General features: G+C 37.0%; 1 protein-coding gene across 2 annotated transcripts in view; it reads right to left on the bottom strand.

Annotated features, from left to right (window-relative positions):
* Nucleotides 1-19134, bottom strand: part of VCL (vinculin) — a 55561-nt gene that overhangs the window by 22678 nt on the left and 13749 nt on the right. For both annotated transcript variants that reach the window (XM_066555082.1, XM_066555081.1), the window contains exons 2-6: nucleotides 14516-14586; nucleotides 8316-8466; nucleotides 6380-6488; nucleotides 3896-4018; nucleotides 3531-3691 (exon numbers count right to left, since the gene is read on the bottom strand). In XM_066555082.1, the coding sequence (XP_066411179.1) occupies nucleotides 3531-3691; nucleotides 3896-4018; nucleotides 6380-6488; nucleotides 8316-8466; nucleotides 14516-14586 (615 nt within the window). The remainder of the gene's footprint in view (nucleotides 1-3530; nucleotides 3692-3895; nucleotides 4019-6379; nucleotides 6489-8315; nucleotides 8467-14515; nucleotides 14587-19134) is intronic.

The raw sequence follows: 19134 nt of genomic DNA, 5'->3' as shown, positions 1-19134 counted from the left end.
AGCAAAAGGTACAGCCATACCAACCAATTCAGGCTATTAAGAAAGAAGGAAGACAAAGGCAGAAACACTCCATCTAAAAAAAACACAGCAACTTGCTCAAGGTCTCACTGCTTGAAAGTGTCTTCACAGTCCCAATTTCTCTAGCTGTTGAAATATTTTACTCCTCCCCTAAACAGCTAAATATATTTAAAATGTAACTCTTTGGGATTTGCCAATGGAATATCGTTTGCAAGAATGATTTTTTTTTAATACTACTGCTCTTTTACAAAAAAAACTTATACAATTTCATCAGCAAAAATTTATTCTTTCCCTCCTCTCCCTGCCAACAGTTCCTCTGTTACCAAAAGGAAGTTTATTACCTCTTCTGAAAATGCAATAGTGCTGATTTTGTTAAACTTATTTCAGTTAATCAAATTAAACAACTAGGGCAACACTGTCTGAAGGGAAAAGAGCAATCTGGATTTGTTCCAAACCAATTCCTAAAGCAAATATTATTGAATACACTTCCATGCATCATTTCTGCCACTACCAAGAATTTTGAGCTTATTCAGGGAGCAGGTAGTATTGGCTCTGCTATGCAAAAGAGCAAAATAAATCCTACACAATTCCTTGCTGGATGTAAAACACAAGCTCTGACTCAATAGAGTGGTCTAGTCTAAGGATATCTGCATTTCATGACCAAAGAAGGCAATGCTGGAGGAAATAGGCAAAGGCAATGTTCTGGCAAGATAGATAGCTTAGTCACCATTCAGGGTTCCATCCTGCAAGACATTCGAGATCTCTCAGCTTCTTACAACTGTTAACTCCCTCCAATTCCATGGAAATGAAAGATGTTTGGATTGAGTACTACTTGAAATTCATTTTAAAATAAACACTAACAATACACAAGAGAAAATTAAATTCCTCTGAAAAGCAAAAAAATCAAGGAAAAAAGTTCAAAGCTATGAATGAAAAAATAGATACAATTCTTTTCCCCAGAATTCAGTCCAAGAATAGTATTTCAGTTCTAAAGCACCATACTATTTTTAAAATCCAGTGTAAACAGAGATTATTGCAATCCAGTAATAGTAATGTGCAGAGTCCGGAAAGACCAACAAAATAGTTTACCTACAGCTACAACTCCTACAAAACCTACAACTTTGGCTCCATACCTTGTTCATTCTCCACTATCTCTAGACAGATTGTGATAACTCAAGGTATTTTATGTTTATTATTATATCTTGAGTTATTTATGAAGTCCAACATCAGCAATAGCATGCACTATACAGATAAAAATTCAAGGCTTGGCATCCCCAAACACCTTTACTTTATTCCAGAAAAGCATGGGGAAAATCTTTTCTTTCACCACCAGGCACAAAATGCATGCAACAGTGACCTCAGCTACAACTAAAGAGCTCCTTCATCTCCCTCCTAGCAAAATAACAAGTGAATTCTTAGATATGTGTGCAAATACAGGATAATGTCTGTGATAGGTGGCTATTAGCAAACTAGTTTCTGCTTCTTCATCCCACTGCATTTTTCAATTCAAATGCTTTGTCATCACTTTTTGATTAATACCCAGTGCTACAGCTCCAAATCATTAGGATATCTTAATTCAAAAACAAAATACAATTAAAAAATTCTCAGTTCAGAACAGAATGATACTTTGATTATACTAATCCATACAACATATTTATGCATTAAGCATAATGACCAATGTTTTCCATTAGGAAATACTGCTAATACACCAACTGTTTTCTTAATTAAATCCTTTATTAATCTGCCTCACCAGCAGTATGAATAAGAGTTTCCTAAGCCAAAATTGCCAAGTCCTTGCAATAGACATTTTTCTTTACCACAAAAATTTCCACATTTGTTGTGTAAAATAAAATAGTATCCATATTTCATAAAATACAGGAAAGCTTAAATCAAAAAATAAAACTGAATTGAAAAAGTGCCCATGCAAGACTGCAGTTTTATGCCTAGACCTAAAGAACATGAACCATCTGAAATGAAAGAAGGCTATGGGTAAAACACTATGGAAGAGACAAAATTCCTGACTTAATAAAGCTTTCTGGCCATGCAGAAAGCTGATTCCTGCATGACTGGACCCTTTATTTGTCACTAGAGAGACTCATAAATTAACATAAAAGCATTCAGCAAGAATGTGCTGTAAAATCTTGCCCTAACTCTAATCAGATTCAGAAAGAGTCTTGATGCAGATCAGCTCGCAATTACCATTCTCAGTGACAGCCAATGCTACACACAGCTAGACAGAGCTATTATGATCTTTTTAAAACTGTGTTTATATCCATAAGTATAAATGCCAGTGCCACAGCTGGCACTCAGAGAAGTTGCACAGCACACAGTCGACACACAGCACAAAATCCCACAGACATGCTTTTTTTGGGTTTAGTACAAGGTAGAGGTGGAGGGTGTGGAAGAAAGCTTACCTTCTAAAGGTGAGAAAAGGGTAAGAAACAGGACAACAAAAACAGAGATGCATACAGTAATCATAATAAGGAAGTGATAGTGACCAAATAAATCAAGAGGCAAACTAAGGGTCAAGTGCCAAACAACATAGGCCAAAGTGATTTTATATCTTGGTTACATCAATGTTAGATTTCCTGCTAGACTCTGCTTACTAACCAGTCTGGCTTCAGGTCTCAGTAAGTTTTCCATGACATTTATGCTTATTTGTTGCTCATATTGTTAACCTTTAAAAAAGTATCCTCAGCAATTTACCTCCAAGTACTCAAAAATAACTTGGCAGGAATTTCAGTTATGCAGCTGCATTTATTTGTAAGCCCAGAACACTTATGGTTCTGTCTGTCAGACCTGCTTTACAGTCTTCTAGACACTTCAGCATCACTTCAGAGCAGCAATTAGCTCCAAGTTAAGTGGTTGCAGTCACTCACACAGCTCAACACTGAGGTGTAAGAACCAATCCTGTCCATAAGCCACTTTCACAGGCATCAAACTTACCCAGAAAGCCTCTTCAATCTAACAGATTTCTTTTTGAGATAAGACAAAAACCTGAAATTTACTCTCATGTCCAGACTAAAAATGGGGCAGGGAGAAACAGGGCAAGTGTTCAAGGAGGAATTCCCCAAAATTGACTAAAATTTCTCCATTCCAAGCCTTTTGCACAAGGAATACAACAGCAGGATCTTTTCTATTTTTTCTGGCAGGATCTAGAAGGAAGAGACCAGCTGAATGAACAGTAACTTTTTTACCTAACTATCCTATGTCAAAAATTATTATGTAGGGTAATTATAGATAGGGAAAATATCCTTCTGAGTGGAATATACAATATTCCAGGACTTCCTAATGATGCTGAAACTAAAGCACGAATAAATCTGTCTTCTGTTACACCACTGAGTTGCAGTAAACCATTGAACTACTTTCACATGCCACACTAGTTAAATTTTGCTTATTGAGAGAAAGCTAAATATTTCATATTTCAGTGGTCTCAGAAGCACAAGTTTAAAAGGGTAAAACACAGTAGACAAAAACTAGACTTCTACATAGAAATGTTGATATGAAAATACCTTGCTTGCCCAGGCATCTTCATCCCAGGAAGTGAGTTGCAATACACGAATTATTTCGTTTATCTCAGCACTCATTTTCTCTACTGTGAAATTGCGATTTTTCAAGGCCTCTTCTATTCCCTGGCTTTTAGAATTTTTTGTGGTTACAAAAATCTTCATAGCTGTGGAAATACCAGAGATTAGAAAAAGGTATATGCAAGACCAATCATTGGTCAAGTTGACCTTCTACTGTATTTATATGGAACATTTCCTTTTGCTTGGACCATTTCATCTCAAAGTAATTGAAGTTTTAATACAAGAAGCACAGTTACTTGCAATAGATTACAGTAACTCAGAATGGTATTAAAGAACAAAGCAAAACATACCTGAAATAAGTACTGGCAATAGCTCCTTGACTGTATTCATGGAGTTTACCAGCATAACCCTATGTTCCTGATGAGTTAATTCCTGTTGTCGCTCATCAATCATTTTGGCCATCTTTGTCATTCCTAAAGATTGAAGTAATTGAACATTAAAACACTTGAGATTTTGAAACAAGAATAAGGCATAATGATTGATGAAAACTATAATGAAGTTTAAAACTTTTATTTACTTTAAACACATTCCAGATACTTCAGAGAAGTCACCTATTCAAAACCTAGCCACTTTGTGCCAAAACAGAAAGACTACTCAAAATTCTTGATTTAAAAGCCTATCAATAAAATAGGAAAATACTTGAAATTACAGGTTTAGGACAAAGTCACTTAATGAACACTGGAAGCTGATTAAAGGGGCAGGAGGAGGGTGTCATCTTTTCTGTTAAGATTTGATCCATGGCTTAAGTGAAGGACAGAAAAAGGAAATGTCAGGAGTTTGTTTGCTTGCTTGGAGGTTCTACCAGAGGTCAAGAACTTATTTATTTACACTTCATATTTGCTAGAAATACTTCAGTACCCTAGAAGCCTGTAAAGAATTACATTTATTCTAGAGCAATAGCTAAGACTTGTGAGGTTTATCACACAGTACATGTGGAAACTTCAGACACAGCTTCACAAAAACTTAAGATTATTTAAATTGGTGCTGTAGTGCTCCTACTCTTTCTCCTCCAGGGAACAAAACTGGAAGGAAGCTGTATATTCTTTGGCTGAATTACCTTTCTGCTGGTTAGCATCTTAGGCATCTTAATACTGTTTCATGACATCACTGAAAGTAGTAGGATCCTCACACTGAGGGCACAGAGAAGCAAGCTGTGCAGAACCACATTTCCTTTTAAATGACAAAAGCCTTAATAGGTAATCATGTTCCCCTCTCTAGTTCCAGCATAAACCCTATAAGCACTTCCTTGACTAAGTGTACCTGCTGATACTCCTGTTATTTACATGGTACTCACATGAATGGTTAAGTTCAAATGCCCATTAATATAACTGCAAGGACTCTGGGCTTTACATTTTGTGGGCATGGGCTGCAGATGTTGAGCAGCAGCCAGCTCAGACAAAGACAGAGCTTCTACAGCATTCCAGAAGCACGAGGCTCACTATTTGTTCAGAATACCATGAGTTTAGAGAAGATTATTTACAATAAAGATAACAAGCCTATACTTCACTCTGAGAAACTAAGACACTTACCCAAGACCTCTGTCATACATATGTAACAGCAAATTATGTGAGGTTCAGTGAAAAGAGCCAAATACTTGTAACTGAGCCCAACAGAGCAAACTGAATTTAGGGAAAACTTCCATTTCAAAGATATGTAAAACAATAACCACAGAGAAACTAAATGTGTATATACCAAGTTGAAGAAAAAGTTTCAGGGAAAGAGAAGATTGCCCTTTTGTTTTATCATTTCCTCTTCAAAACAAGGCAAAAACTAATTGTAGGCAACTTCTGATGGGAAATAAAAGTTTAGAGAACACTATACCTCCATATGGAACTTCAAAGTTTTTCCACATCTAGAAACAAGGTCAAGTATACACGTGTTAAATAAAAACAGGATAATCTACAAACATGCTCTGTGCCATGACAGCTCTTAGTCATTTCATTTATCACCTAGCCATATTACACAAGTATTTATAAATATAAAGCACTAACTAGATTCCTGCTGGTTTTATATAAGCATTCTTTGGTTCAGTGTAATTTTAATTCCAACATCTTCCTACACTACCACCACCACATTTCGATTTTACAGAATGCATTTGTTAAATACTTTAGCTACTTCATGCTGAAGCTAAAGCATTTGAACTAGCAGATGACATAGATTAATGGTAGGTTTCCTCTAGAGCAATAGAGAGATAGAGACAGCAGCTCCTCACTTACCCATCACTTCCACCACTCAAAGTGTGAGTTAACACAGTGAAGTAACAAGTAGAGAAGGAGCATCAAAGAGCAAACAGAGAATTTCTGTAACAGCTGGGCTTTTGTATCATACTTCAAGACAGCTATTTCTGCAACCTCATTAAGATGTTAACATATGACATGTAGCATATATTATTCCAAGAAATTCCTTCTGGGCTTAAGTATCTCAGCCAGTGCAGACATTTTATCAGCTTAATGGATTTTCTATCTGTGAGTGCTTAGTTACACAGCTTTTTCAATTTTTTTTTATCCTTACTAATGCATGCTTACTTCCTTCACAGTACAGGAAAAGTACAGTACATATCATTCACGCGCACATCTCATTTACCAACATCTTCTGCATTCTTAAAAGAGACTGTGAAGAAGAAAGAGTCATTCTTCCCAATAGAAACTTCTAAAGCAACTGCTTTACCATTGTCCCAGTGTTCAAAACTTGGGTGAGGGAGATGTTGGCAGGAGAACAAAGCAGTAGAAAAGACTATACTTAATATATTTATGAAAGACTGGAGCAAATCAAACCTGGCCCTAAATTCTTTGTGTAAGTCACCAGATCCTCCATTGTCTCTACCACTTCTGCCACAGTCAAATATTCCAATATTCCTTTGCAGACACGGATGATTTTACGGACCTAAGAGAGAAACATCCCATTATTTCTTAGCTCAAGCTAAGATACACTTGCATTAGAAATGCAAATCTGTTATTAGAACAGTTTAGTTACAGCACTTGCTAACAGGACAAATGAGCAATTATAAAGGTCTGAGATGCTGAATAAGTTACCCAAATTCCATTAGTCAAGTGCTGTAGTGGCAAGCCAATATTTAATCAGCTTTCCACTACTCAGCAATGCAAAATCCTACTTCCAATGTTTTCACTTTGTATGATATACGAAGGATAGCATTGAGAAAATGGGTTAGAAAGAGCTTCATCTATGTATGCTGTCATGCTTGAAGCTTTTCATTGCAATTTCATCAATAAAATATTTAACTTAAATAACAAAGCAAAGCTACATAGAAAGCAGACTTCAGGCTTTCAGAGGAAGTATCATACAGCTTTACATATGGATACAGCATTACCCAGCATTCCAGCAGGGAAGATAGATCCAACACCTTAAACTTTCCAGAAAAATCTGTGAAGGCTGTATTTCATTTATCTCTGGACTTCTGCCTCAGCTTAACTTCTTTCAGTCTACATTTGATTCCCAAACAGTTCTGTCAGTAAATATCCTAACCTCTGAACCACATTACTTCTGACATCACTACATACAATTATGTAAGAACGAGTTAATTGACATTTAATTTGTATCAACCACATGCAGTGTTTAGCACCTAGAAAAGACCAAAGCTTCCTCTGAAACTCATTTCAGTTTGTCCCAATGTTAGTTTATATTGAAACTTAGCACAGACGTGTGCCAACTTAAGTACTTGTAAAAATCAATCATTCCTGACTAATGGCATTCTTTTCATTAACAAGGAGTTGTCAGGTGAGTCCCACAAAGCATTAAATTCACAAAAGTCAATTCATTTCCTAAATACTAGAAAGAGAGATTAAAAGCTATTAACTTCCTTGAAAGCCCCATAACACTTCTATTAAAAACCATTTCAGAGGAACATGCTAACATTGCCATGAGATGGTTAAATGAGACAAGGATACCATATTAGATTACTCAGAACAGCAAGAAGAGCAACACAATTCCATAGGTTAACAAATTGTGGCAGAATTAGGATTGACATCAGTATTTCTAACAGCATGATCTTTCTTATTCAGAAATAAGCAAGACTGTACATCCCCAGAAAGAGCATCAAAACTTTGATTTGTAACAAAAAAAAATTCAAACGTGAGACATTTACATTTCCTTGCAACTATGGTTTGGTGGGGTTTTTTTTGTACATATGAGGATGGACAAACAGCACTTCTGAGTCAGCTTCTGGCTAGTGCAACAGCCAAAACGTAGCAACTGTTAGATTTATCAGAATACATCTTCTGATGCCTGACTAGCCAGGCAGTCCAAATTTGCATTACCTCCCATGCCACAAGGCCAATTAAATTGCCAGAGCGATTGAGCCAGACAAACATGTTAGAAAATGGCCCAGGGCTTCTCAATGAAGGGATACAGAAAATATAAGGATCAGTAATGGGTAAAGTGAAGGGAATACAGCAAAGCATCAGGAAGGTATCAGACAGTTGAAGAGATCTGGCCTTCTTGAGCAATAATCACCTTGAGTTTAGGCAGCACCTAAACATTATGTCACGCAAAAATGCTCGTAACAAAACAGAGCAAAAAGTCTTAAGCTCCTTCAGACAGAAAGGAATGCAAAATATGTTTCCAATCAAACTGAAACGGTCAAAACCTCATTAATCTATTTAATAGTTTGGTTTAGCTACTTTAGTTAGGGGGACATTTTCATTAATAACAGTGTTGTGCAGGCACTTATGACAGTCAGGCTGGGATTCCTACCTCTGCTTCATCGAATGTCAGGAGCAAGTCTGATGTTCCAGAAAGGATTCCTCTTGAGCCATCAATGAGATAATCTCGAGCTGGGACTGAGTAAGGGTCTGCCTGCAGCATCTGGGCTGCCCGCACCAGCTTGGTGCAGGCGTTCTCCACTCTGTGGGAAGCCAGCAGACAACAATTGCTGGTTAGCTCCTGTCTGTGTGACCACAGGCTTGAGAAAATGCTGGATTTATTTTTAACTTTACCATTTGAGGCACCACCAACAAACTGATCATTCTACATCTTTATAGTTAAAAAGGCAAGAGTATTTATTGTATTTTTTCTAACAAAAAGTCACCAGCAACCATACAATCTAGTTTTTCAGAAGTCGCACAACCTTCCCACATAGGGAAGGTCTGAAGTACCCCTTACAGAGCACATAGTACAGTGTCATTAAGGAGAGCTCCCAACCCAGCAAAATACCTTACATTCTTCATGACAAGGGCAGGGAACAAAACAATGATTCTTTTAGGACTTCACAATCAAAGTAACTGTTAACTTTTATCAGCCTTGTATAGGCATTGTTATTCAAGTAGCAATTGCTATTAATAAATATTAAATGACAGCTACACGAGGACAAAATAACAGTTTTAAGAAAGACACTGTGCTCTGGTCATTGAAGCTGTAATCCAGGTCTTCAGAATGTTAACACTCATAGAAAGAGCATTTTAAATAACCACAAAATGCAGTGGTAAGGTACAATGTTCAAATGCAGCTGGCAATTCCAGACATAAAAGCAGAAAGAAGATTTTGCAAGATATTACAGTATGTAAATACAGTAACACAAAAGCTACTTAGAATAAGAAGATAAGCTCTGAAATTAGATTCCATCAAATCATTTAATATAACAATTTTAAAATATCAAAAATTGGAAGACTGAAAATGTTTTGATTTTATTCTTTTGTAATTATTTTGTGATGGCTTTGGAGAATAAAAAATTCAGACTTCCCTGCCATGTTAGCTATGCTACTCATGACTGCACTTTCCTCCATTGTCTCCCACTTCATTTAAGTGTAGTGTAACACATAATGCTCTGTGCATGTGAATGCCATGTGCTCATTCGATAACATGAGGTTCCAAGAAACATAAAATGCTTTTACTACAGCAATGCTACCTCTTATGACCACTTCTGCATGCTTGTCACATAGCCCATTTTCTACTGACCACTTGGGCACATTCTTTTACCGTATGTATTAAAGTGCTTTTGGAAAGTTATAGTTAACCCATTTCCTCCTCCCCCCATGTTCTTTGCTAACACAAATATTAGAACTTAATGGTTACATCTAAATTTAACAAGTATAAATAAGACACCCACTACAGGAAAACTCATTTTTGTCCAGAAAGTAAAGTTCTCAGCTAATAGCTCCCTAGAATAGATCACATTGGAGCAGCTACATTATCATAACCAGCTCTTTTTGGGAGACATCTGCTCAGTGTATCAGATGGCAGAGGCTCCTAACTGAGCAAGAAAATGCCAAAGGATTTCAAGGCAGAAAGTGGAAATGGTCTGCTCATCACTATGCAATGCACTTAGTTGTGTTATCAAAGTCAACTGACTTCACTAAATTACACTTCCGTGCCTGCTTCTCATATTTATTCTTTTCAACTCTGCCAAGAAAGGGATTAAACAAATCACCTATTCAGCAGCTCAGAGCTATAGGCTCAGAAATACTTAATTTCCTACAGTTTAATTTCATGGTTGTCTGTTTAATACTGATAATTATCTCAAGGCTGCCTTTCTCATTTGTTAAGACAAGAATTAACATAAATGCATGTTACACCCGAAGCCACCATAATTAATGAAAATAGTGTTTCTAAAGATTTAAAGTTTTCTTTTACAGTTTTTAGGGTTGAACCTCTTAAAGGCAAATGTGAATTTCAATAGTATAATGCCTATTTTGTATTAATTTCCCAATGCACTTAAAATGCTTCAGCAGTGTAAGCTGTGTACAAGAAAATCATAGTGGTGTTTGAAAATCAGGCACATTTCATCCAAAGCACACCTGCTAGGGAGCAAAAGATTAGGATTCATTTACTTCCATGAAAAAACCAACCAACCAAAACAACACAAATGACCAAAGCCCCTAAAAATGTAATGAACCACTTGTTCTATCACAACAATCAACCACGTTCAGAAGTTGGTGAAATGCTATGGTGAAATTCCTAATCTCTGTATTATATTGCAACTTAAAAAACCCAACAACGTATCTTAATAAAAAAGTATACTTATTTTTGAGGCATAATTACAATAAAGCTATCTTAACACCAGCCAAATTCTTTGTGGGGAAGACACTGGTCACAATATTTCTAACCATACTACTTTGGGTAACCAATCTACTTAATCGCTGTTAAATGTATTCCTTACAAAACATGAGGGGAAAAAAGTAGCTTATGCTAAAATATCATTCTAGTTTTTAGGTTTCAGGATTGACCTCTGCTTTTCCCTGAGTTTGTTTTCCAGTTTAACCACTACAGTTTAGATTACTCGCAGTTCTAGAAATATAAAGTAAAAAGCAAATCTTTTACGTTAACAATAATTTGTTAATACAGACACCAGCAGTGCAGCTACAGCTCGGCTACCAAAATAACATTAACATAGAATAGCATTGATGCTTGATTTGTTAAATGAGCATGAAAGTTAAACAAATTTTTATTCTCAGTGTAAACAAATAGTGCAACCCTATTCTTTGCCTAGAGACTGCAGTTCTTCACTTCTTTACAAGAGAAGCTTAACAAGTAATAGGAACACATTGCAAAACATCTGATGTAAATTATATGCATTAGTTATACTCCCTGGTGATTAAGACAATTAAGATAAAGAACTCAGCATTTTTTAGCTCTAAGTCAACAGTTCCAATGTGGTTTATGTCTGTAGCAAGTGAAGGGATGCATGGTAGCTTTTCAGCAGCCAGCAAGTTATTTTGCTGCTCAATCACACTCCTACTGAAAAGCTTTACAGATTACCATAATATATATTTATTATGAACCTTCTATGCCTCTATCAAGTCTTTCAAAATAATAAACACACCTCTCCATCCTCCAGGACTGGTGATCCCTTTAAATGGAGGAAATACAAACAGGGAATGCAGTGCTAGCACATGTGTACTGCTTCTTACCCATCATCCATGCACCAGTACAAACTCTGCCAGAGCACTCCCTTAAAAAGGAATGCCAATTCCTGAACTAATGCTTCAGAAATAAAAACTCCCTCTCAGGAAAACAAAACCAAAAAAAGACTCTCATCTGTCTCAATTCTTGCATCTAAATTCTGTCCTTTACAGCAGTAGAAGATAAGGCTCCCTTTGTACCTCACCTGTGACTGTGATTGGTCCCCCACAACCAAGATACCCAGGACAATATACTCCCCATGTTAACAAGAAACTGTTAACTTCTACTAATTCTTTTTTATATAAACTCTAGATTAACAAAAACCCACAAATGGAACATGGTATCATTCGTAAAATCCATTGACAATTCCTAACTCATGTTACTGCATCTAGGACAGTAAGTACTCTGTGGAGTGGGTGTCCTTACTCTGACAGATACCTTTGGTTCCCATTTTACATTGTATCACAGCTCATGCAGTCATGAATTGCTGCAGAAAAAGTTCTTGCAGCCAGCATAAACTGGCACCATTCAGCAGTACTTGTGTCACATTTCTACAGTAATTTAATTATTCAAGTCATGCACAGTTTGCTACATTTTGATCAAAGGCTTAATACAGTACAGCAATTTGAAAAATCTCTTTTCCTTAATCCTTTACTCATCTAGGTGAAGAAGAAGCTGGAAATAAACTAAAAATTCCACATATCCCAGAAAATGAGCACAATAAAAATTACACATTTGCATACAATCACTCAAGAAGTTAGAAAAACACTTTAATCTCATTTCATGAAATAAACACTCCCCTCAAAAACTCAAACCCCCCTACAGCCACACAAGATCACACACCAGGCACACAGCATGATAAATACTGCAGTGGATTGTATCAAAGGCCCATTTAGCTCAACATCCTGTCTCCAATAGTAAAAGCCTAAGGAAGGTTAAAAGCAGGATAAGCATTTATCATGCTTCCTCTAGGCACTCTCCCATCCTTCAACTATTTTCAGTTCTTGGGACTTCCTGCAGTTTGTGTATTTGACCCAGAATGGATCCCTCTAAGTCCTTAGCTATTAACCTCCAAACCCACATGAAGAGTTTTCACAGTACACAACTAGCTGTACAAAGAATCTCTCTCTACTGTTGGCTTACAAACTGCTAGCTTAAAGCAATTCCCCCATCAAGTTCTGCACAAGAAAAACACAAGTTTTCACCTTCTCCATGCAACTCCTCCTTCCTTAGACATTGTCAGGGCCTCAATCCCCTCTGTCACTTTTCCCACTTTCAGTCTACTCAGCTTTGCATTATAGAGAATAACTCTATGCCTTTGTTCTCCAAGCCCTTCTATGAGCTTTTCCAGTCCTACTACAACCTTTTGAAACTTGTGTGACTACCAGGACATGCAGTATTCAAGCTGCAGAATAAAGCTGTATTGTGACATTTTTACCTCTCATTCTTTGATGATAAACATAATGTTTACTTTTACATTATGAACAGGTAAGGACGCTCTCACCAGTCTTTGCTCACTATTGGTAATGGTCAGTTCAATCATTCTATCTGCCACCAGACCTGCTGCTCCCCCAAGCATGCATAATTTCAGATACTTAGAAGTAATTTAATCCACACTTAACATCAAGTCACTTCAATTAATAAGGTACTGTAATTTCCCAGAGTCATCCATTAACCTCTCTGGCCTGCATAAGACTTGTACTTTTCACTAAGGACTTTTGCCTCCCAAATCAGCCTGGTCTCCAGAGCACTTATTAACATGGTGAAAAGCACAATCCCAACCAAGAGCTCCACAGTTCTACTGATTTTCTTCTGCCATTGTCAGGGTTAACCATATAATCTTTTCTTCCACTTTCAATTTCCCTTCTCACACAAAATTTTTTCTAACTACCCTGCAGCTACTTCACCTTCTTAAAAGCCTTCACCTTCACCTGCCAAGTTTGGAAATCAGTGTGTACTGTATTAGCTGGACTACCCTTTCCCCTGTTGGCAATATTTCTAAGAATACCAATAGATTTATAAGGCAGAATTTCCCTCCACAGAAACTGTCAATTCACCCAAAGCACACTATATATAGGTGAGGTCTCTCTGTTCTCTAATACAGATTTTCTAATAATTTATTCCAAAAGTACACCAGACCTATACATCTCCTGTTCCCCGGATTTCCCTACAAAGTTTCTCAGGCTGTAGCATCACTTTGATAGACATACTGGTGGTCTCAAGTGACAGACTACTTCACTAATAATTCAGCTATTTCATTCTTGAACTCATATGCTAATACCACCTGGTCCTAAGCATTATTTTAATAATGCATTTTGTCACCCTACAATGCAATAAACTAAATCCTTATTCACTGCCTACCATAAAGTATCTCCTTAGACATCACCTCCCTTCTCCCTTTTATTATTTTCCCAGTTGTCTCAATGCTTTCTTGTTTTGACTATCTGCCTGTTTGGTGTTTGGAAATAACAGTAAAATACTCAAATTCTGTATACACTGGACAATGCTAACAAAGAGGTTCCTATAGGTAGTAGAAAAAAGTTACTTCAACAGAGGTCTGTCAGGTGGCAATAAGCAGCTTGGAAATTCCACAACAAGGTGTGATGGATCATTTTTAAGGTTTAAGGTAAGAGAAGGAGAAAGTCAGTTGTCCTTTATACCAAGACATGGAATTAAGAATGTCTGCTGTAAGGGGACTGTCTACTACACTGTCTGCAGTAAGTAAGCTCTTCAAATGTCTTAGATTTCCAGGCAGTTATGCTATCAGCTGCCTATACTGACAAATTCACATTTTCCCATCAGCCAAATAAATAGAAAAAGATTGAGTCACCACATTGTCTCTGACACTTTAGGCAAACCAACAGGAGCACACAGCTAAGTACCATTGTTACCCTGATTAATTTTTGTAACTATTTTTAAAGGAAGAAATACCATATATATGGACTTATATATACAGAATGTAACAAGACAAATCCCTACTGCCAAAGAGGTTGTTCCTGACATTAGAACAGGTTTCCTGTACACACAATACAAGATTTAAAATAAAATTAGTTTACTTGATAAATGCTGGTGGCATATCCCTTTTCAAGATCTGGTCTTCTGTTGTCTGCACAGTCTCTTTTCCAACCTGCAGAAGAAAACAGACATACTTAAAAATCAAAATTTCAATGTCAAGGCCAGATAAAAGCAAATAGTGAAATAAAAAAAAGGCACTTTGTACTAATGACAGCTCCTCTCACCAGGTTCCTGTTGCTGTGTTTACTTTTGAGATCACTATATACTGTGGTCAACTTAATGCTTCAGAAATCCTAAGTTGTTTCCTATCAACATCTCTACTAAATCAAATGAGGACACACCAAGACACTTCTCCCTCTTCCCACTCTCCACAGAAACAATACTGTTTTTTTCCTGCACTTAGTTGTAAAAATTTAATCTCTGAAGGTTTCCCTCTGTCCTGATCCCCACAAGTCAGAAATCAAATTCAAAGATAAAAAAATTTACCCCCCTTTTGCTGGCAACTTAGTCTATTAGAAAAATGTAGTTAATTACTGAGAATGCACCCCACATCCACACCATCCTTTAGGGAAAAAATAATTATGCAGAAGCCAATAAAGAAAGAGTAAGATCTGGAGCTTTCTATACACTAGCTCTTGTGTTACACAATACAAGTCTTTATAATTGGTAGCTGACTCTCTGAACTGTGAGATCACCAACTTGACAAAATATTTCCAGCTCCTTTGTTCGCTGTATTTTCCAGCTGAATAAGCTATTCAGAAAGGCATCACAAAGCAGAAGGTCTTTAAATCAGACACCACTTTGTGTTAAGAGTTGCCAGACCTGCTCAAGCTAGACAAGATAGCCCTGAAAATCCCTGATCAGCTGGTGCTTAAAGATTCACTGGCTTTGGACAGAAGATGCAGTGTGTCAGTATGCACAGCACTTGCCAATTCCAATGCTGTACAGCCTTCCAGAACCACTGGAAGGCTCTTTGTTTCCTTGCAAATTTTTGCTGCTTGCCAAAAACCCTCTCCCTGGTCTGCTCCTTTTCAGAGGAACTTCACAGAAGTCCATTGGCCTAGTATTTTATTTGCTTCAAAGACATTGAGCCTAGCCTGCTTCTTTTTTTTTTTCATCTATTAGTACTACAATCACAATTAGTCACACAGATATTTAAAAGTAATGAAAGCGCAAAAAAAGTTAAAGATCTTGAATTTTATGGTAGGTTTCTGTCTCTTGTGTTCACAGCAGGTTTACAAACAGTCATGCACTGTCCTGGTGCACAGCACTGCAGTGTTGCTTTGGCTACTGAACCTCATGGCAATGCCTCAAGATCATAATTCTAAATGTATCTCATGGCCCACCAGAGAGTATGCCTGCTTTGTTCTACTTATTTCCATTGCACTCAGGAAACACATCCTTTATATTTCCCACAAGCTTGCATGGATAAGTGCATGAACATGATAACACAAAAAATTGAGTAGTTCTCAGTAACTCAGTAATCTCTGGATTACACATTGTTAGACAGAAGATGAAAATGAAGGTGAAAATGAAGAACAATACTGTACTTACAAGAACCATGCCTTCAAGATTTATTTTCCTGCAGCTGTACCAACCTGCATTCAGTTGAGTATACTGGAAAAAGTATAACTTTAAAGAATGCAAAAAAATAAAACAGTGTGGGGGGCACTTCAAGTTGACAGTCATTTCAGCAACTGTTATTTTATATTGGCCAGGTATATTAGACCATACAAAAAGCATTTACTCACTCAATCTAGAAAGGACAAGTCTCTTCTATAAAAGGCTAGATCTAGGTTCAGGAATCAAAGAAGCATATCAACTACTTATAGGCAGATATATATCTACTTTATATGTCTAGAGATGCACATATATATATATATAATTTTCTGCTATAGCTAGCAAAGTAGCTATATAGCCATCATTAATCTTCAAATAGAAGTAACATATAGGATAAAAGTCAACTCCTCTTCTGTTGTTTGGGGGTTTTCTGTGGAGATTTTTGTCCTCAAAAAAAACTGTCCTAAACTCCAGTGACATTTCTCTTCCAAGTCCATCCATATCCTCAGCACTGTATACCACAGAAGGCACACAAGATTTCAAGGAGCTTCAATGATGCATCAATTAAAAATATCCACTACCTTTCTAGTAAAAAGGACTTTCAATCTTGTTTTAAGCACCAACATAGAATGTACTCCTGAACTTGTTTAAATAGAAAACCTTGTTTGCTAACCTTTCCATTAACTGCTCTTTGCAGTTGTTGCCAAGGTATAGAAATGGCATGTAAAAAACAAATGCACTCCACATAACACTTCACAGGAAAAGTCTCAAAACATAAAGACATATTAATGAGTGAAAATATACATCCTCAAAAAAGTTTAGTGGGTTTGCCGTTCTAGCTTTGTGGTTAGAGGTTTCTGTTGCTTTGTTTCCTACTTAGTTTTCACAAGATCCTGGTTTTTTTCAGATTGAACTTTACATGGCCTAAGCAAGTTTTGGACACATTGCAGTGTAACACAAGGTTAACAAATACCCTCCTCACAGTCCAATACCAACAAAATGAGGATTTTTTTTCTCCTTGAAGATGTAGTATCTACATTCCTTATTTCAGACAGGTAGCTTGTCCAGCTTCATGCGAATATAAAACAATCATCTGAGAAACACATTTTATTTCTAGCCAACAGTACACATGATTCCTGCTTGGGTTTTGGATACTCTTACCTCCTAAGATGATCTTTCCTTAACTTACTGAGAAGTGACAGACAGATACAGAAGCTTCTGCTATTACAGTGTTGGAGTGGCACTTAGTCACAGTTCCAAAGAAACTGCCCTGACTAACACACTAAAATAACCATAATTTCAACACTGCACATTACAGAGTAAGGGGAACTCTCAAGCAAACCTGACCAAGACAGTTTCCTAGTTACAACTTCTACCCCATATTCATTTCCCAACTCTGCAATTTGGAGATTACAGACAAATCAGATGAATAAAGAGTGAGCTACTTTCCTTCTTGCTCCCGGCTCAAAAAGCAGGGAACAAGAGGCAGACAAGTCAAGAAATTTAAAGGAAATGGGACACACAAAGGTCAAAGGGCATATATATATATATATATGGCCACTGAAAAACTTTCTAGGAATGTAGCTATAAGCAGGAGGAAGAGATTGTGATTTCCTGCTCCTGCTTTTAACCTTGTTTGCCAGTCTCCTGCAAGTCCTATTTGCCACTGATCAGTACAAACCCAGCATGCTTTAGGCTTTCTGATGTGGAGAATTTTCTTCATAGAAAAGAAAGAAAAGGTTTTCTGGCCAAGTTTCTTCCTTATGAGCAGTTTTGCAGTTTTTTGTCATTTCTGCTTCTACTGCAGGAAAAATAAGACAAGGTCCCTTGTCCAACCTTCTTAGCCTGCTAGACATAGCAAACAACAGCTGCTCAGTGAGAAGGAGAAATAACTTCATCTTCTGTAATTCTATGAGAGTTTGTTTAAGCAGACAGGCACCCAGTAATATCCAGCCCTTTTTACTTGTGCAGTTTGAAAGTAAAAACTGCACATATCACATCAAATAAACCACAAAAATAATTAAGATGGGAGTCCAAAGTTTATTGTTTAAGGGTAATTTTATTTATTTTTTAAACAAAGATTCCTCTGAATGCCTCTGTTGACAATACTAGTTTGACAATTTGCCAAATGCTGCAAGAGACATTTTCCTCATAGCTTATATGATTTCCTCTGTTAAAAGGGAAGATGACCTTAGAAGAATTAGTTCTTGCAATGTTCCAGAAGTTTAATTTAAAACATCTGTCATTTTAGCAAGGAGCCTTAAAATATTCCTTCACCATCACTGTGAACACAGAACAGCCCTGGCTGTTACCCCCATGGCTCCTCCAAGAAATAAGCTGCAGTATGAGTTTTGCTTGACAAACCCAAGTGCCACACAAAGGGATCTAAGCTTGTATGCTGTAAAAGCAGCTTTATCAGAGGACAACTCAATAAAAATCCACTCCCTGGTTTATGCATTAGTCCATGTCTTGCTTTCAGAAAGGACTGTGACAATAGTAGGAGCATTAAATCTCAAATAAAAAAAATTTTATTCACCAGCTCAGTCCTATCAAGTTCCCTGCAACTTCTTCTCAAATTTCTTTAGATGTCTATCCTGAAAAAATAAAATTAAGTATTTGCTTTAATTCTACAGTTACAACCGTCCCTACATTGCACAGCCACATCTATAATCCATCTCAGAATTGAATTAACCAGTACTTTCCACACATCCTGCATCTTCAATCAACCTAGATATCATGACTAGGAACAAAGAATCAAGTTGAGCTAGAAGCAAGCCAAAGTCACACCAAATTTATTCTAACTCCTTGCTGGCATAGATGAAATATATTTCAGTCTGGACTGAAAAAATAAAATGTGGGCAGAGAGAAATAAATCCTCACAACAGAATTTTCAATTCAGGTTCCATATTGAGAGGTCTTACTCACACAAGACAACATAAGGAAAATGATGACTGAAATTTATGATATCCAGTTGTGAATCCTATACCTTTCAGAGTTCATTCCTTGTACAAGGCTTGTCCACTGAAGGCCTAGAAAGGAGGCCCTTTATCACACACTGATTCAGAGACCAGTTTGTCTCAGTAACTTCAGAAGTGGCAAG

This window comes from Molothrus aeneus, chromosome 8, assembly GCF_037042795.1.
Source record: "Molothrus aeneus isolate 106 chromosome 8, BPBGC_Maene_1.0, whole genome shotgun sequence".
NCBI lineage: Eukaryota > Metazoa > Chordata > Aves > Passeriformes > Icteridae > Molothrus > Molothrus aeneus.
The sequence above is the reverse complement of the archived record's forward strand: the minus strand, read 5'-3'. Positions and strand labels throughout refer to the sequence as shown.